A 21,354-nucleotide genomic window follows, 5' to 3' on the forward strand; every position below is an offset into this window, starting at 1 on the left:
TTGTGAGATCATGACATCACGAGACCATGCGAGAATCCATCGTGTCAGACTTCACGCTTCGCGCTCGTGTCCGAACCACCGGTGGTTCGGACCAATCAGCATCACGAATCCAGCTGCCTCGCAAGGTAAGACGGTGATAGACGGTAATGGACGGGTGGTTCATCCAATCACCTGCCAACAGTTTCCATGGACAACTTCTCACATGGTTCAGTGTAACAAACCATCTGACGCGTCAGGTTAGTGTAAAGTTAGACGATGAGCCAGAGAGTGGATAGTGCCACAAAGTGGACATTTATAACAAACTTTCTCATGCTGTCCATAACTCCTGAACTTTGACGTGCAGCAGAAAATTTCTTTGCTCCAGAATTCGAAGACTAATCCGTGTATAGGACTTGACATTTCCACCTAAACAGATTCTCCACCATTTTAGAAATGTCTATAATATTGTTTATGCCATTCCTTCAACAAATTTCATCCAATCTTCCCCAAAGTCGATACATATTCGGCTGAGCCTGACAACAGTTTTTCATTTATTATCCCAATTATCCCATATTGTTTTCCTGTAATTGGATCACAATATCTTGTAGGTGTGGATCATTTGACATTGACTGCAGTAGGGCTGAGCAATATGGACAAAATCAAATATCTCGATATCTATACTGCGACAATATTGTAGAGATGACTACTGGTCCTTTACACAATGAGATGTGTTATAAATGATCATCAGTAATGTAGATATAATGACTAAGTGAGTAAAGACGAATAATAGAACAGCTAGAACAGATAAGTTCAGACAATTACATCAATTTACTGTAATGCAGCCTTTAAAACCAGGAAAAGAAAACACTTGTCATATCATATTACGATATCCACAATCTAAGATGATATCTAGTCTGATATCACGCCATCGATAATAATTTCGATAAATTGTTCAGCCCTATGATGTTGTAACTCTTGAATGTTTTGATGACGAGTGCACATAATTCTGAACATAACTGCACATTTGATGACATTCATCTAAAAGGTGATACTGCAGTGTAATGATACATGCTCATAACTCAGCGGCCATGGTTTGACTTATTCAAAATTATGCAAACTCATCGTCAAACAAAGCCCTAATATTCCCAGGAAGAATCTAGTTATTCTTCAGTAATCATGGCTGTCATCAGCCTAGCAGAATTAAAATGTTAAATTTTGAAGATCATGCAATTTCAGCAAGAGTAGGTGGTCTCTTTTTAGTATCATCTGTATTCAATGACAATGACTAACACTGTGCAATATGTGGACCAGATTACTGAACATCAAATAAAATGGGTTCGATCAATCAAAACCACCCGGAGTGGCACACTGACAACAGCTGACATTTTCCTTTTTGTTTTACCAGCTGACAAAAACCTGACATGTTAAACATCAGAAGCTGAACTGTCAGGACAGTTAAGAGTCCCTTCTTTCCCCATGGCGCCGTGTTTTTGGTCATCAGACATCGGCCTGTTGACATTTAATGATGTTATTGAGGAAAAACAAGTGTGTAAACTGACGCTGAATGACGGCACACAAAACAGTGTTATTAGAGCTGCATGGGAGAGAAGAACAATGCAGTCATTGTCAGCAGAGTTCATGCACATAGTTTCTGTTTGCCATAACATAGCAAGAAGACATACGTCACGCAGATCGTTCACAGCTTAAAAGGCTAAAATGGGATAAAATCAGATTGTCTATCACAAATTGAAAATGTGAGTTTATTTGTTTACTTGTGGTCAACCAGGTCAGTGATGGCAGTCATATTATGTTTTGGTTTCTAAGAGTTTCACAAGCCTGGTGCAAGGTTTCAACAAGTACTGGCTTATGAAGGCTGATCAATCATGTTTCTAACAAGGGAAAAAGCATTTTAACCACGGGGCTAAAATTATTAGTGAACTGATTGATTAGCTGATATGACAAATATTAATTGATGGCCATTTTAATAATGTCATAATCATTTAAATAATTTTTCAAGTAATTATACAAAAGAAATTATAGAGCCATTTATACAAATAAAGACACTTTATTAGTTTTAATTCTATTTTATTAAGCATCTTTTTATGATGCTGGAGGAACCTCAGAGGCGTGGCAGATCAATGACCGATAAACTACATTTTAAAAAAAGAATATTGACCTGATACGTTGCTCTAACAGGAACTGACGTGCAATTTTCAGTGATCAATGGCAGACTTCTCCAATAAATGTAAGACTGGGAAAGCACATTTAACACATAATATGTAAGATGTACTTCATCCCGAGCCATGTGAGGAGAGCGCATATGTTAACTCGGCACCGCACAAAGCAGGCCATCCAATTTGTTCAACTAGAATTAGTTAATTCGATGATGAATGAGCCAAGAAACTTCCAGGCAGCCAGCTTTTCCTTTGTCTGGCTGTGTGTGTGCACACAGAGGAAGCTCACGCATCTCAGCGGACCTAATGTTTGTCTCCAGACCACGGGGACGCTCAGCAGCAGCAGCAGCAGCAGCTGCTTGTGGTAACAGAGAAAGAAATAGATTACACGAGTAAGACCTTGACAAGTGATAAACAGCATAAGGGACAACACAAGAAACTCCAGAAGTTTCTATTAAATAAACATTCACAGCAGTGAACAGCAGCACCAAAGAGTTAAAAGTCTAAAATGCTTTGAGGCTTCAACAGGCCTGCCACACACTATCTGTGTGTGCCCCAGTTTTACACACACTGACATTTCTTCTTGCTGGCAGCGTAATGAATCATAAAGTGTAGGTAAGAATTTTGATGTGCTTCAAAACATATCTTTTCAACTGATCCTTTAATGTTTTGTTGTTGCCATGTGATCAGTGGCAAATGTTTGAGTGGGCGAATAGCTGAAGACCACAACATAGTTTCACAGTTCTGGGAAATTCACCAGGAAGTGCTGAAGCTCTACCTGAGTCCATTTGTGTGGTGATAACATCAAATCATTTATAAACATGTAAACTAGCACTGCAGAGTATTCAGGAACAACGACTAAGGAATACGTGCTTTCTCATCCACTGTAAAGGTGGAATCAACAACGTGCTGTGAAAACACACAGCTGGACTGCAGGTGGCGAGAGGTGGCGCACAGAATAAACCAGTGACCTTTGGTAAAAAAGAAAAGAAAAGATAAGCCCTCACCAAGACGGTGATTTCACAGTTCAACTCTGCTGATAAGAGCAGGAAAGTCAGCAGGTGCAAGTTCACAAACACACACTTGGCTAAAACATAAAAAGCCAGACTCACACACACACACACACACACACTCTCCAGGACAAAGTGCTATAAGCAGTTTCCTTTAGATTGATGAGAAAAAGAAATAAAAGTTACTGCTTTACAAATGGTAGCCTCCCGGTGCCACGCATTCTCAGCTGTCTGACATGGCAACAAGAAAAAAATATGGCTGGATAAAAAGCCCCGGTGCAGTCTTTTATGACCACCTATATCCCTTTTATGGTTTTTACTGGGTTCACTGTGCATAAAACGGGTGTAACATTAAACAAAAACAACACATACTGGCCTCCAGTGCTGGTGACTGCCCAGGCATGCTGATACGTCCAGTGACCAGGGTGGAAAATTAACTTTTTTGTCCACCTGCCACATGCCTAGTAAATGTTTAAATTTTACCAGCCACTTAATAGATCACCATTATTGTTTTTTTGAGCTAATGAGTGAAGCAAATCTACCAGCAACTTGCATATTTTACCAGCATTTGGCTGATGGCTGGTGCTAATTTTGTGCTCTGCCAGTGACTAATACGCACCTGCCTTTTTTTTTTTTTTTTTAAACACACCCTGAGACAGAAAAGGTCACACTGGGGAGTCAGTGGATTGACTTTGACATTAAAAAGCAGTCTATAAATTCATGCAAACATGGTGTTCATGTCTGAGCAGTGAGCTGTTTGGAAGGAAGGAGGGAGGTGGACCGCCCTGCAGCAAAGAAAGGGCTGGTTTCTTGCAGCGTGTGTGTGATGGTGTCCATCGGTGACATTGTAAATAAAGAGGCTACTTGCACTTTCAGTACTTATATAGTATCTGATCATAAGTAAGTCCAGACCTACTAAAGGATGTTTTTCACTTAAGCTTGTGATCACAGCACATGCATTTTTAAATCCACCGACAAACCGGGGGCTTGTGAAGAGGATCTGCAATGCGTAGCCAACCAGGCTCCATCCTGGTGCGACCACAACGTTGCCAAACCAAGCATTAGGCCTACTAATGAAGAAATAAACCTGTGTGCTTTAATAATACGGAATCTTAAAAAAAAATAAAAAATAAAAAAAGGCCAAAGAAACATACCATCACTCGTCTTAATTGATTATTCAGATATACTCAAATATGTTAAATACCAGATAAATACATGGTGTACCAGACACGCACAAGTTTTAAAAAAAAATCTTGCAAACTCTGAAGAAGGTGAGAATATTTTTAATCTTAAATATAACTGTTAAAAGGCGACTAGAAGAGACCAGGACCAAAAATAGACTGAATGCAGATGACAGAAGGAGGTCGTTTTGTGGCCTTGATATTATCTCCAAAGTAGCCTACTTCGGGTGTTTAAACCTTAGAATAAAATCTTACAAACAGATAAAAGCTGTAGTGAGAATATAATGTGCGATGTGTTGGCTTGTTTAAGGTTAAAATGGACATAATACAGCGGGATGCACTTGCTGCCGGCGGGATACTACGCGACATCCATCGGCTGCGGCTCCGGAGCGGACCATCCCTGAGCAGGTTACTGACCGTGCATCCCTCAGGACCGCACAGCCCCGCTAACGTTTCCGCGGTAACCGACAACGTCTAAGCACGAAAAAACAACCGCAGCACTCAGGAGAGATTCAACTTTCAGCAGCGTATTCTCAACCCTACAAAGAAACCTGCCTGACATGTACAACAGACAAAAACATTACGGGATATTAATCCCTGCTTAGTTACCTTTAGCTGCCTCCACCGCACATAATAGTCCGAGGACCAGTCCGACAGCGGATGCAAATTGTGTATTCCCTCGGAACCGCATCCCGACTTCGAGTTCAACCGCGGCGAAGTAAAAGACAACCTTCTTCTTCCCTCGTCAGTCAGGCGAAATGTTTCTCTAACAAGAAAATTAAAATCCAGAAGATGAGTCCCGGTTACCACGGTAGCTCTAAGATGGCCGTCGTCGCCGCCGCCGCTCTGCTCTCCCTTCAATCACCGCTCCTCTCGCAGGTTTGCAGCTTGTTGCGTTCAAGGGCTGTCGGAAATTTGTAAGACGCGATTTTTGCCCTGACAGCTTTTTTACGTAATATCACACCAGCGAATCACGATACAAACACAAAAGAATAATAATAAAAAAACAGAAAAGAAGGCGAGTGGGCATTAACTTGGCTATAACAGGGTACCATCAAATTGGGATTTGACCTGCAAAAGCCAAATGAAAGTCCAAAGATTTGCCCTCTATTTGACTATCAGTAACCACCTAAACAGTGAATCTAAATTTCATCTGATGATCTTCTCATCTAATCTCAAATAGTCTTGCTTTTAATTTGACAAGCAGACATTATTAATTTATAGTTGACATTGAGGGTGTATGTGATGTGCTATTGTGTGTAGCTTTGTATTTTGTATAATGTGTCCTGTGTGTTTTTTGCTTTGTACTGTTTGTTATTGTGCTGTTATATGTTTTAATTGTAAGGGACTGCATATGAAAACTAGCTTTAAAGCTAACTCTTGTGCAGTACATCAAATGTTAACATTTATGTTTAAAACTATACATTGTCCCAATGAACACAACACAACGATCTCAAGATTTCCTATTTTAAAACCAAGAAAACAAAAGACATGAAATGAAAATGACACTTTAAGTAAGAGCTCCTGCATTGGAGCAGGCTGGATTACCAACTGGGCAAAGTGGGCACCTGCCCTGAGGCCCCACAACTCCAAAACAACAACACAGCTCCCAGCTTATCGTGTGTCAACTGATTTGTGTTAATCAAATATGAAATATGCACAACTAAATGATAACATTAACTGACATAATAAGGGCCTTAAGTTGGGTCCTGCTTTGTTACCTGATCAATGTGACCCTGTCCTCAGAGGGGCACCATGCTACAATGTAGGTTTGAAGACATTCAAGATTTCAGTTTTGCATTCAGTATGTTACATATTTAAAATGTGTGTGTTTAATTAAATTACCACACAGCAAATCTGGAGTGGGGTTCTATTACAGCAAAGATAAACTATACACATTGCACAAAGTGAGAGAGTTTATCAGGGCCCAGCAGCTCATTTTTGCCCCAAAGCCCTGCAGCAGGTTAGTCCAGTCATGCTTGGGGGTTCAGTTTTGCTTTCTCAAACCCTAGTTTCCAATATGATATCAAATGAGCATAACTTCCAACAGTTAACATATTATCACTATTACAAGATTATATGCTCTAAAAACTCTACAAGAGTATTTCATACATCATTTGCATACATGGACTGCATTACTTGCATTTTTTTATTTACTGACACATTGTACACAACAAGGTGTATGACCATTGCATGCATTGCAAAGGCATCTACACTTGCAAAAAAACAAATATCAGTGTTTTTGTTTGATTATATGCTGGACTGTGAAAGCACCAGTGACACTGATAGAAATAAGTCCAGTAGGACACTTTGTCATTTTAGCCCTGGCAAAGTCTGATATGTTGCATTTATGAGAATGTTGTCAATATGCCAAACTAATCTAAAACAAAACAAAAAATCTGTTTTCATTAAGAACCTGAGTTATACCGGCCAATCAGAGTATTGCATTTGTCATATCCTGTTCAAAACTGTTAAACCACTACTTTTCCTCCATTATAATTCCACCTTCTGTATACATTTTATATGCACAATTGCTAGGATACGAAATTTTAAAACAGAAGTAATCTTTAATTTCGCTCCTGATCTCTGAAACAACACTGTCAACAAAAACATATCTAGTACTGAAGTCAGATCTACAACTTAACTCTTGAAAAATCGGAGCTCAAGAGGAGAACCTGAAGGCACCATGTTTCTAACGATGGCCGGTGACGTCAATACTGTTATTGTGGGAGCATGCAGCTAGTTTAACACAGACGGCTAAACTAAGACCGGGGGCGGGGGCCAAATGCCTTCTGGTGCTACAAAGGGACTGTGAGGATAGTACCCAGTGATCATCATAATGTGAGCTGCGTGACTGAATTAAACACAACATTTAGAGATACAGCTCAGGGGGCAACTAGGACCATCCAAGCGTTCTTTTTGCCTGAAGACCAAACAAATTTGCAATTTAATTATAAATTTGTTCAACCCATGGTTATACAGGATGTGTCAATAGTTTTAGGTATCAGTTCCCTCAGTTACCTCAAAGGGTTAGACAGATGCACAGGGGTAGAGGGTATCCCTGGCGGAGTCAGGACCCATAGAGCATGCTGCCTTGAGGCCCTGGTTGGATAATCCAGACATGGTGAAATGTATATTTTAACAAATGACTCTACCAGAATGTGACAAACTAAAAAGTGTGAAGCTGCTCTGAAGCCAAAGAGTCGTTTAATCCTTTAGTCCAGACAGGCGAGATGGGAATTGTAAATCTCAAGAACATCCATGCTTAAATTTCACCCCCAAGTTTTGTTCCACAAAGAGCAAATTTTAGAAAAAACCATCCACCGTGAAAGAAACTTGTACACCATTCAATACAAATAAGCATCATATTGATCATGTATGAGTTAACCGCCATCCTCACCCCGCAGGACAACTGCAGAACAACCAGTGCATGGCAATGTGAGGATAGCAAGGCCTCGAATTGCTAATGTGGGTGGGGGCTGCGATCTAATCAACACCCTCTGATACAGATAGCACCCCTAAGGAGAAGAGGATGCACTGCAATCAGGGAATGACTTATGAGCATCTGCATCATTTTTTATTTTTTTTTTGCATATCATCAAGCAACCTTGATATGGCTGCTAGTCACACAAAATCAGTATGCATGATTTCAAATTGCTGCATTACAAATTGCTGCATTGCTGCATGAATAAAGGCCGACCATTAGACCTCAGTCCAGCTTAAATAGATGCAATTACCATAGAGAAGCAGCAGAGAATGGACATAGCTGTGTGAGGCCACAATTAAGTGATGAGTCCATAAACAGGGACAGTCTATGGTCATCCGGGCAGCAGCACTGAGCTGAAGCACAATGACTGTTTGTTTCCACTTTGGCAAGACATGAAGTGGCCGAGAGAAAGTGCGAGCCCCCTCCCCTCTCCTCCATCCCCCCCTCCTCACAGATGTCCAGCACTCTGGGGAAGAGACAGAGTGGCCATTATCATTCCTCTGGGGGACAATAGGTAAAGGCAACAGGAGGGTTTGGTGGATTAGGTGTGAGACATCAGTGAATCATCACAGAGGTGTTACTTCCTCCAGACCAGCTCACCCACTGCTGTGAATGACTGCTGCTCTTCTTCCTCAGGGGTTTCCATGACTGTTGATGGTTGGTTTGCTGTGAAAGCAGGTTTATTGGTGATTGTTTGTACTTAATAAGTAAATTGTAGAGAAGTCTTTGATTCTAATGCACTTATGGAAATTAAAGAGTGTTTTTTCACCATGCTATGGAGCTGTCGGCCTCAGTGCTTCGTTACTACGCTCGCCACATCTTAAAGGGTCAGTTCACCTCAAATTAGATACTTAGATCTGAGATGTTTCACTAGTGGTGCTCACAGTAAAAATCTTAAAAACTAAACAGCAACTTTTCTTTCATAAAACAATGATCCACAGAACCCAATTTTCACTGCAACTACTTTCTACTGGAGATGTTGACCACATGAAAACTATGAAACCGTTTGTGTGAATCCTCAGACACCTCTAGGAGTAAGTGATGGAGTAACATAATGGCTCTATGGATGGCAATACTGGTCAGTCCACCACTTTGGTTCAGACTGAAACATCTCAACAACTAGCTATTGTTATGAAATTTTCTACAAATATTTATGTGCCCTTCAGAATTCATTGTTATAGCTGTAATGATTCCATCTTTCCATCCATCTTGCACTATCGTGGCCAAATTTTTTTTATGTATCTTATCATTTTTAGTTTAAAGACTAAACACCTTCGAAACTAGTGATTCTATGAAATCAAACCATTTCCCATCAGCCTCAGCTGCACTTTGGTGCTAATTAAATGTTAGCATGCTATCACGCTTAAGAAGATGGAGAACATGGTAAACAACATAATACCTGCTAACATGTCTGCATGTAAGCATTGTCATTGTGAGCATGCTGACATTAGCACTTAGCTTAAAGCACCACTCACAAAGCTGCTAGCATAGCTGTAGATTCACTAAATTCACTAAACTGACCCTTCAAGAAGTTGATACTTAAAAACACTGTCAAACGTTTTTTTCACTCTGTGTTATGGGCCATCCTGTTACGTGAATAGATATATAAATAACAGCCTTCATCTTATTTGAGGTTAAATGTCCTTAAAATTAAGTGAAGGTGTTTGTGAAAGAAATGAGAAAATGTTTTTAATAGTGATTAATATAAACACAGTAACATTTTGGATTTTAAAACGCTCATTCACTAATGTTGTCTGTTGTGCATCCAACAAATGATACATAGATCTTTCACATCTTATGATACGAAGCCCCCTCTTGCATACAAATTGTCATCTTTCAGGACTTTAATGGTTCCTCTATAGATAGATAGATAGATAGATAGATAGATAGATAGATAGATAGATAGATAGATAGATAGATAGACTGTTTTACTCTGATTTTGCCATCCATCTCAGAGACTGAGCTCACTTCTCGAGCCCCCAGACAAGGATTTGAGGATTAGATACACCACATTATTAGAATGGTCGAAGGTCATGAATGCCTCATGGCTGCTCAAATTATTCAAAATCCTTCCACCTCAGTTTCCATCCTTCTGCCTCAGTTATACACTCTGTCAGTGCGGACGGAGGGGTGGATACGCTGGGGGTCGGACATTTTCAGTAGGAGTCATGTTGTTGGAGATATTACTGTTGGCTGCAGTCATGGTGGGTGGTTGGCAGCAGACGGAGCGTGAAAAAGACTTTGCTATCACGGGAATCAAAATGGTTGTGACCATTAAGCACTGCAGCATCTTAATATTCTCTTTCCTGTCTCGTGTCTAGACAGCAACTTGTGTCATTAACTACAGCAGTTTCGGTTCTCCAGCTACCAGAGGATGTAGGAAATCCACTTTCTGTTTTGTTTTCTTTAAAGCACAGATTTTACTGGAGATAATGGCTCAGATGGTGATTGGAAAGCTTTTCATAATGAGTTCCTTGCATGTGATTTTATATTAATGATGTGCGCATACCAAATTATTTATTTGTTAGTGTCTTTTTCCACAAAGGAGCAGCATACTTTTGAGGTAGTATTTAATTGGCTGAGGAAAGTTATTTCAGAGGATTATATGTCTGCAAGCCAATTTGCCATCTTTTTTTTTATTTGCTCTCAATTTTCTTTATCTGATAATCAAAAATAAATCCCGTCAAACCTGAATATGTGGGGCCTCATAAATTCATAAGGCTCAATTTTTGAGTGGACATTTTTGTTGAAAGATTAATTTCATATACAGCGAGACTTCAATCTCTTTTTCTGATTCACTACGGATGTCTCTTTGACTTTGCTCATGAATACATTTTTTAAATCCTTGGCTTGGGGGGGAAATTAAATCTCACTTTAGAAGTTACGGATGTTATCAAGTTTTTTCACGGGAAATTTTCTAAGCCAGTGGGCCTGTATGTGCAGGAGTCTGGCAACAAATCACACAGGGAAGTGAAGCCGTGCACCTTTAAAGCTGCCTTTGCTGTCTAATTCATACATCCTCCATGGGGAACATTTAAAACTTACCCTCGGTGATTGATTCCCTTCTACTTAAGTTGCTCTCATTTATCTTACAGCCTTGGCTGTCGCTCATGGTCATTTACTAACCAGCGGTTCGTCCTCTATGCAGCTTAGGTGCACACACTGTCACCATGAACATCCCCAAAATGCACCGATGGTTGTCTTTTTTCAAACTAAACCCAGCCTCATTCATCAGAGGCAGTATTATAATTCCTGTCAGTACTGCAGGCAAGTTTTTGTAGTTCACCTCATGAGACAAGAAATCTATTTATTTCCCTGTTAGCTTTTTTCATTTCCATATTGATGCTATGCACAATCCTGCTAGTCTATTTTGGTTTATGAACAAAGAAGCTGTTGGAAGAAATGTTTTTTTTATGTAGTCTGACAGCTGTGATCTATATCCCATACCTTCAATGACAAACTCCTTATCAAAGCCCTTTACAAAATCCCTCAAAGCCTGACTATTATGTTGTGTGTCACTGTTTGGCTTGTGAAGTAGTCCCTAGGTATTCTATGGCCTTTTTGATTATCAACAGCCAACAGTTTCAGCTGTCTCTCAGGCCCCATTGTTACTGATATTAGGCCAGGACACTAAAAACACATGGCAGGGGTGAGTGGGAATCTGACAGATGGAGGCTTGATAACCTCACAGAATACTTCAGTCCTCTAAAGGGCTCAAGGACCCTGCAGATTAAGTTTTCAGTCAGCACCTTCAGCCACATCCATATTCATGAGAGTCATATTTGAGTTTTTTCACTGATATCAGCTGTCAAACATGTTTGGTTTGGTTTGCATGAAACAGAAACAGAATATGAAATCAGTGTTTCTTAATAAAAACGTCTCCATTTGCCACCTCTGTGTGGTAGATTCCTCCAGATGGGCATCAAGTTGCTTAGAGGAGCGTGTGGTGCCACAGTTTTGATGTTCTTGTTTTAAGACCTTGACCCCTGACCCCCACAGAAGGTCACCTCTGACATACTGCGGGGAGGGTTCATAGTGGAGGTCACACTCTCACCTCCTTGGCTTTATTGCCTCGGAGAGTTAAGGGGGGGGAGCACAGACATGGTTGTCACAACGAGTCCAATCAGTCATCTGTGATAGGCAGGGTCTTTTGGCTCCCTGGAGACTCCCATTTTGAACACTGAAAATTAAGACCCTGGGGACAGCAGCTGATGAATGTAGACATGTTGTATGTTGTTAAGTTGGTGCTTTTTAAATCTTTTTAAATCTTTTTAAAGTATAGTAGCAAGAAAATTGTGCTGTGGATGCCAATCTTCATAGTCGTCAACTCCTTCATTTTCATTTAACAGACATTTAAAAAACACTTGCATGCATTCACCCACACACCGGATAAAAGTAACAACACAGACCCAAGACACACTGCCCACCCTTTGTTGCAACCTCCGGGTCGAGACACGTCTCTGATTAAAATCTGCGTCCCTGTGTTCGTGTATATGGGTAAACCTGTTGTCCAGACTGCAGAATTGAGCAGTCTGCCCCCTCATTACCCTTGAAGGAGGCTCATATGGCGAGTGGGTGATATTAAAGTGGAGGAGGTTAAAAATGGCTCCGAGCCAGTGCATGGCATACTCTGTGTCTCTGACCGAGTGTGCTGGGAGCAAGCTGACCCAAATGAGACTGGAAAATCTGGTCAATTATATGATAACAAAGCATATCTGAGCAAAATCTAAAAGAGTTCAAAACAGTTTAAAAAGGAGAGATATCACATGAAAAATGAACCCTCCTCATTTTCTTTCAAGTACTTAAGAATTAAATACTGTCTTTCTAGATAGATCGATAGATTTCAGACTTTTAAAGCCTGAATATTCCCCTCAGCCCATTTTGAGTTCAGCGTGTCTGATGATGGTTATTTGTTCTCTCCCTTCTGGAAACCAGCATCCGATCCCCTCCTGTGATATAAAGCTAGCTGACCTCTAGCCTGTGGGGGAGAACACGCTCATAAACACAGTTAAATCTGCTGTTGAGACATTAAGGGGGTAAATCACAGACATATCAGGGTCTCAGCAGTCATACTGGTTATATTGTTGCTCAGGTCCCATTATAGTGTTTCTATCATGCTCCCTAGCTGCTCATAATTATGTTGTTAGCCTGCTATTAACCAACATCAGTGATCATTAAATGGCCAGGTCAGCACTGCAGACGGGGAGAACTTGAAATACCCCCGGTCACAGTCAGCGTCTGTGATTCCCCTGCTGAAAAAAGCTGGAGGAGCCGGAAATGACTTTGAGCTTTGATAAAACATGACACATGATCCTCAGGCTTGTCGTGCGTGATTATTTTTAGAGGTCTTTTAGCTTCTTTAAAAGTCGCTGGCCAAGCTTATCAGAATCAACACTGTGTGATGCTCAGGAAGGTGGAAAGCCGCTCCTAACACATCCATTTGGTTAATTATGTTAATTGATTATAGATCTTGTTGAGCTTGACAAAAGTCTGACTCTTGTCCAAGTTAAACATCCAGTGATGCACTTACTGATTACACTGTTTGTCTCAATGCACCGTGGCGTATTCACTGATTGACTGACTAGATTTATTTGAGGACTACAAATCCACCGTGACTCTGCACAACTGAATTTGTCGATGAAAACACAAGTATGCGTAATGGATTATTTCCACTGTGGTCCCCCAACAACAAACTAAACAAATAGCAACATGCAAAGGTGGCTAAACTTGCTTACAAGTTCCCTTCATAATATTACATCTACAAATATGACTACAAATGCTGAGAAACCATCTTTTCAAGGCCAAATTGTGATTTGTAGGAAGATTATTCCAATTAGTTGCAGATGAATAAACAAATGATTTTTTTTCATATCAATTTCTTTAACAAAACAGCATAAAATAAAATCAACAAAACCAATCTCCTAAAAACTCAGCGTCCACTTTTCGTGGGAGCTTTAAACCTCATCACATGCTCTTCATCAGCAGATGGAGTTTGCTCAGTTGTCATGGAGATGGATCTGTTGACGTCCAAGCTTAGTAGCTGTTGTGACTGCATGTCTGTGCTGGCTTGAAATTAGAGGAATAGTATAATATTTTGGGAAATGTGTTTATTCTCTGTCTTGCCCGGAGTCTTGTTGTCACCATGACATTCCTAGTCAACCAGCGAGACTCCAGGAAGTCACTGCGCCCGGTAAAACCGCAAATTGTTGTTTTTACATTTAGACAGTCAGTAGGGGCGGACAATATAACAAAATTTGGTTCTGATGCAATACCACATAATATATAGGGCTGATTCACTGATGTCAATGCAGATACAGACAGGTAATCCTAAAGCCATGCGTCAGGATTAATAGGCTACTTCTGAATACATTTTCATTGTTCATATTTGCCAAACAAGCATTTCTTTTGACAATTCTCTGTTAATTACTTAATCACATGCATGTCAAAACACAGGACAGTTTTCAGTGATGAATAACACATTTAGCGTGTTAATTCTCTGAGCTAGTAAGGTGATCACTATGCATGTGTCCAGAGCGTGATCTAACATGAGACAGATGCCTTTTTTTTTTTTGGTATCAATCCGATTGACAGTAGTATCGCTACTCAAAACAAGACTTAATATGAGTTGTATCAATACTCAACCTCTCCACCCCTAAGAGCTAAGCTAGCTGTTTCCCCCTGCTGCAGCCTTTATAATAAGCTAAGCTAATTGCCTGCTGGCTTAATATTTAGCGTACAAACATTAAAGTGGTATCACTCTTCTCTGACAATTTTGCTTTAAGCATGAAAGTTCAGCTAATGAAGACCATATGATAGAGTTGAAAGCTCACGAAAAAGAAAGTAAGTGGGTCTTGTGGCAGGATTGTTTTGTCAAACTCCTCTTTACAAAGTCAAGAAGAAATTGGTATAAAACTTGGTTTCCTACACACCTACATAGCGCACCCACACAGGTCACCTAATTAGACCTTAATTAGAACTAAGTAACACCAGACCAGCTCCACAACTCAAAAGAAAGAACATATTAGTACTTACTTAGAACTTATGGATAACACAATTTCAGTGATGGAAATAGTGAACTAAACGTGTGTGCATCTAGAATTATGTATGTCAAAAATGCTAATAAACTTAATACAAAATCAAATTGTGTTGTTTGTTTAATTACAAAAATTGTCTGAAACTGAATCTAAATGACAATGAAAAAGGTAAAACTAAAATGAGAATGTGAGTGTGTGTGGACATGATATTAGTCTGCTGGTGTAGCCGTGGATGCTGCCATCACAGTCACATAGACTGACTGTGAAAACTACCTTAACACATTTTTTTAAACAATTCAACACATTTTAATGATGTTGAATCTCTTCTAAACTATTAACCATTTCTGCTTTCTGAAATAATCAACATGTGTACATGAATGAAACACGTTGAACCAACCAAATCATAAGTGATAAAGATACTTATATATCAGGTTTATGTATGTTTCACCATGTACTACCACAGTGTGCCTTTAATACAACATGCGTGTCAACTGAAAGAAGCACCCTCTGTATTATTCAGCCATCACAGTGCACGTCAACCTAGACCTCATTCAATATGTGTGTATTCACATAGCAGGGTAGAAGTTTTGCATGAATAAATCCCATGGTGCATTAGAGCCAACATCCGCTGTGACCTCATGTGATGAGGAGGTAGGAGATTTTGGCAGCTGCATGTTAATGGAGGATTAAGGTATTATTTAGTTAAGGGACTATCTCTCTATTTTCTCTCTCTCTCTCTTTTTCTACACGACCTTTTAATTATTGATTTTCAACTCGCTAGGCCTCATCTCTCCTCTCCTCTCATCTCTCCTTCTTCCTCTCTTTTGTCTTGTTTATTTCTCTGGCTGTTTTTCTTCCAACACAAAATCACTCACAACATACTCACATCTACGCATGTACAAATATTCACACGTATTCACACACACACACACACACACACCTTCTGGTCTTCCTCTCTCCCACTCGCCTCTCCCTCCTCCATTTCTCCCTCGTCTCCATATTAAAATGCGTAGCTACCGGCTGCTAGCTGCAGTGTCAGCAAGGGTGAATGGGGAAGGTAATTCATGCCGGGCTGTCACCCAGGCTGGAGGTGAGTGAGCACACATCTTCCCTGAGGAGACAGCCAGGAATGAGCCCAGCGGAGGAGCTCAGAGGCATCAATAATCCAGCACCTCTCCCCGCACTAACGACAGCCTCACACAGGCTCATTAAACGCTGCCTGCTCCTTGTGCTGCCATATTTATACAGTTGGAGCTCAGATTGAGATGAATGGGGAGATCTCTGAACATGCGTCGTCCCTTAAGAGCACAGCCCCGCAGTTATAGGTGTGAATGAGTAATATTATTTGGTCAAAACCACATGTTTCACAGAGGACGATAATGCTTAATGAGATGCGATTCCTGCTCAGGGATGTCAGTTTTTTATGAAAGTCCTCGACATGTTTACACCCATGAGCAGTTTGGGTATATTTTCCATAGAGCGCCTGCCAAGCCCTGCGGGACACGACTGTAAATAGGCTGTCACAGCTCTCACTGGGGCTCTGTTAGGAAACCTAGGAGCACACAAACACACACTGTTACATCTACCCCCTGGAACATCATCTGCCACACCCTCTACCTCTATTTCAGTGTCTCACTGGCCTGCTGCTGCTCTCCCAGTGGCTCTCTCCCTCTGTGTGCGTGGGTGAGCGTGTGAGTGGAGGCAGGTGTGCTGGAGTCAGGGCAGAGACACACCAGCTACTTCATCTATGTAATCAAGCCTCAACAAAAACACATTGACTCAGCTCTGCCACTTCCACGCTGCCAGATTGGAGCCTCTGCACCATTCAGTCTATGCTTCGAGCCTTTTTCATGCATCACCAGTTTTTGTTGTCACCCGTTTTTTCCGTGCCTAACCCTGTTTCCTGTTCCCTGCAGTTCTGTCTGCTCTGTCTCCGGCCCCTCGTCTAGTCTCGTCAGCACCCGCTTCCTTGCCCTGCTCTTCTTCCCAGCTTCCAGCCCAGTCCTCAGCCCCAGTTTCCCAGCTCCCTGCTCAAACCTCAGGTCCAGTTTCCCAGCTACCAGCTCAAACTTCCCCCAGGTCTGCATTTCCTTTCCCCAGCCTTCTAAATAAACACTATCATATGCCCGTCTCCTCGCCATGAGTGTCTGCACTTGGGTTCACCTGCTGCACCCTCATGTAACACACACACACACACACACAGAAAAGAAAAATACAGCCACACTTCCAGCGACAAGTGCACAAACACAGACAAAAATAAACAGATATATGCACGCATATGAATCCACAGACATGCACATAGTGCGCATACCACTGTCTCAAAAACCTCTTCAGGCTTGATTTTGACTTGCTGGCTAACGGTTTTTATTTGAATTGGTTTTGAATTTTTTTTTTTTATATAAACCCCAAATCTGTAATGAGTTTTCAACCCTCAGAGAAGCTTGTAATCCTGAAACTCTAGTCAAAAACGCCAAAAATTTGAATTTAAAGCTTATCACCATACAGTGACAATATGCACACGTTAACACCCAAAAACAAATGAATAAACAAGCTCATCTTTATTGACTACATCCATTTCCTAACCTCTAACCTCTGACCTAAACATAACCCCAATTCTAGCCTCAACCCTAAAAAATAGCCGTGTTGAGAAGGGAGGTTAAGTACCACGCCCTCAATGGCGGATTCATTTAGAAACACAAACTAACAACCAGTCATGCCTGCCAGACCACTGACAGGATACTGTCACAGTTCAAAATAGGTGTTTACATACACTGACCCCCAAAAATGGCCACCAGCTTCATTCCTCCTCCCTGCATTGCCCCCTCAGGATAATTCTGTCGCGGGTATTCAAGGAATCTGTCTCAGGATAAGATAATCCAGGGACAGCTGCTCTCTAATTTTAAGTGGAGGGCCCGAGGATACGGGTGTCACAGGGAGAGTTGAGAGCTAGCAGACAGTAAAGTCGGTAAAAAAGATGCATGTTCCATGTGCAAGGCAGAATCTCATTTTATTGGCTTCTCGGGCAAACTATTCTCAAGGGCCCTGAGGAGGTCAGGACCTGCTCTCAGGGCAAAGAGTGAGCTGATTGATTCACCCTGACGATCTCATCTACTGTCGCTATGGCAACAGCACCTGCAGACAGATAAAAGCACATGCAGTGACACCCCAGAACCACCTCGTGGGAGCGTGATTGAAGGGTGTGTATGTGTGTGAGGTGACTGTCAAATGAGAAAATACAACTCTTGTGTATGTGTATGTGTGTGTGTGTGTGTGTAGATGCCATTACTGTAGATGACCAGCTGGTCAGACAGTCATTGGCCACTGATATCTGCATCATCATCTGACGATAACAGGTGTTGCCGTGTCTGTCATCAATTACACTGTTGCATAAGACCCAGTTGGTTCATTATTGTGCATCAGCATCAGTGTATTGATATTCTAAAATGCTTTGGCAGTGTCGATTCTCTTCCATTTGTGCCAATAAAGCTTTCTGGAATTTGTATTGACATTTGCATTTGCAAATTCTTACGTGGAGGTTACACAGGGCGTGATAATGAGCAGCTCCAGAGGCTGGTGTGCAGCCACTATGCTTAATAGTCTTTAAACAGGAAACTGTAGCGTGCTGTTGTGTAGATGACCTTGACCTCTGCTGCCCGTGGTGGAGGGCAAATGAAAAGGGATTTTGATATCAGCTAGAGCTCAACAGTAAAACCTTTAGTTTATGTTAAGAGTTAAAGAGGACTAACAGTAACAATATGGCTACTAAACTGCTGGTTTCAATGGTAGAAAATAAAAATCCAGATCTTCAGGAAGTCGACACGGCATCTGTAAAATATTATGTAATAGCAAAAGCTATGCAATAATTAACTCTTTTGTGAAGCTTACAACTTTTTTTGTGTGTGTTAAAGAGACTTTGAAAGTTTTGAGGCTGTACAGTAGGGCTGATTATTTTCATTATCAATTGATCTGTCAATTATTTTCTAAATTAATTAATTATAATTAGTACAACTGCCACTATATACTATATACTTATACTAATTACTAATTACTAATACTACTATAATTTACAATAATAAAAATACACTATAAAAGACCAAGAATGTAAGACCAAGAAAAGCAGTGAATTCCAATAATGACTTTCGATCTAATAATTGATTAATCCTAGCAGCTCTACTGTTCGGTGCTTTGTGGTGTTGTTATTATTTGATGCATTATTTTGTCCATCTTCTGCATGTGTAGTTGGAGATAATGAAAGCAGCAACCACAGCTATACTGGACGTAATACTGATAGCAAAGACATTTTTTTTTTAGAGAACGATGAGACGAGAACGATGTCGCTTGTTCTTTTGGCTGCGATGCATTCTGGTCACCTGACGCTATGGTCAGTGGAGATGCAGGTTTCTCTTTCTCATCATCAGTAGATTTCTTAGTTTAATTTCATACCATCAGTACAAAATGAATGGAAAGGAGACTTTGTTTGTGGTCTTATCTGTGACTGATACAAAACACTTACAGTACAAAAACAGGGTGGATTTTTCCTTTAATGAGTTTGTTGACGGTGCAGACACTAGCTTAATGTGCTAACCTGATGCTCAAAATACGCTCACAATCCTACTGTTATGATGAAAGCTGGATTGCCAGCAGAGTAATGAATGCCCCAAAGACCCCAAGATCACTGTGTGACATTTAATTTGTGGCAATTTGATTAATTGCAAATTTGTGTGGTAATTTGCGCCATTGAAGCACAATATCTTTAGGCCCTTTCTTGTAGCAGGGCCAGGATGAATTCAAGTATAAGGGCAGTGGTTCATTTCTGGAACTCAAAGCAAATATAACTAAACTACCCCTCAGCTAATTTTTGCCCCCGGGCGCCATAGCAGGTTCATCCGGCCCTGGTTAAGAAGCTGGTAAATTCCACTGAGACACTCAGCAGTGTTTCAGACATAATGATGGTTCACATTTTGGCCAATTCCACTAATTATGTCTTCTACCTCAGCTCTGGGCTGAACAAGGTCGGTCACTTTTCCTCAGCAGTCAGCAGTCAGCGACTGCTCTGAGCCAACAGTTACAATGTCAGAGCAGGCGTCAGGGTCCTATAGGCTACCGACAGACTGTAGTAGTGGCGTGATGGATGTTTGCTCTGCCAACTCCTGCAGAGAACGCTGAGTCATTCTATGCATTCCCAGCATTCAAGCTTCACTGCTCCAATTATTTATCTGGGGTCAAAGTCCACAAATAGCTCAGCCCTCAGTGGTTCACAATATGTCACTTTATCCTGTGGTTTACTGGTCTGATGTGTTGGTTCGTCACGGGCAAAGCACTGTAATTGACAGTTCATCCCCTTTTTGATATGTTAGATAACTACATTTCATTTGAGGAAATGTAGTAAGGTTTCTACAAATAAGATTTGTCTGTCTATTAAACATATTGAGGCGGTTTCAGTGAACAGACTCCATCATCTACTGAGAAGAAAACAGAGTAATAAATATAGCTTTGAACTTGAGAGCTTGGAGTCTGTTTCATTAATCAACGCCAGAGCTGCTGCTGGCTGTGCATCTTTGTTTCCCTCCCCAACCTCCTCAAGGAAGGAATTTTTTTTTTTATCACTTTTAAAGGTTCAGCTTTTTAAAGTCCTCCAAGGACTGAAATCCCCGCTGTAGTGGGTTGGATGAAAGGAAGTTTGGAGAATTTTATCAGGTGGCTCTTTTAAAAAAAAATCTCAACTCACTTTAGAAGAAAAAGAAAGTTGGAGGAAAAGAAACTCTCAGTGTTGAAAAGGACAAAACTTTATCAAAACAGAACATCAGACAAAGAAACTGAATTACTATTGTGAATTCCTATCAGGCTTTCATGTTTGAGACACCACTGCAGTCGGCTGAACCACTTGTGTTATTGTTGTAGTTGGAAGTATAAATGGTTTCTGCAGCAACAGCAGTCACTCCTGCTTATTTCAGTCAACATGATGCATGCAGCAAGAATCTATTTACTCAGAGAGCCAGTTATAGGCTGTCCTGATATTTTGAGGCGAGAGGGGAAACTTGTGCCTATGATTCATAAATAGTGATTACATTTATAACAGTTGGTATTATATTTTCACACGGTGTACAGTTTTGACATTCCCACAACTTACAGTTTGACGGACGTCATAATCACATAGAAATTCTACTCATAGGGGCTTAAAGATTTACAACATCCTAATGACTAGTTTCATATCCATTTTCTGCATGAATAGCTTGTAAATGAAAGATTTCCTATAGTTTAGGTTATATAGGAGTCTAACCTAATAACATATTCTCCACTCAGAGACTCAACACTTTTGAATTCTTCCCACAATATTCTCCTGTTCACATGTGTTATATGCAGAAACCAGAGATGACATCTCCATACATTCTTTCCCACGCACTGTATCATGTACAGGAAATAAATCTAACTGGGTGGAAGCATCGGAGTGGGAATCCTGGAGGTGGACGGGTATGTTGATCCTGAGAG

At 40.7% G+C, this 21,354-nt stretch overlaps 1 protein-coding gene across 4 annotated transcripts in view; it reads right to left on the reverse strand.

The window, feature by feature from the left end:
- clstn1 (calsyntenin 1) overlaps nucleotides 1–5,210 on the reverse strand; it is a 39,311-nt gene extending 34,101 nt beyond the window's left edge. For 3 of the 4 annotated variants that reach the window (XM_067591961.1, XM_067591958.1, XM_067591959.1), the window contains exon 1: nucleotides 4,954–5,209. In XM_067591961.1, the coding sequence (XP_067448062.1) occupies nucleotides 4,954–5,035 (82 nt within the window). In that variant the 5' untranslated portion in view covers nucleotides 5,036–5,209. Of the gene's footprint in view, nucleotides 1–4,953 lie in introns of all 4 variants that reach the window. The other variant, XM_067591957.1, reaches the window with a different exon arrangement.
- Nucleotides 5,211–21,354: the final 16,144 nt, after the last annotated feature.

Source organism: Thunnus thynnus, chromosome 6, assembly GCF_963924715.1.
Source record: "Thunnus thynnus chromosome 6, fThuThy2.1, whole genome shotgun sequence".
Taxonomy (NCBI): Eukaryota; Metazoa; Chordata; class Actinopteri; order Scombriformes; family Scombridae; genus Thunnus; species Thunnus thynnus.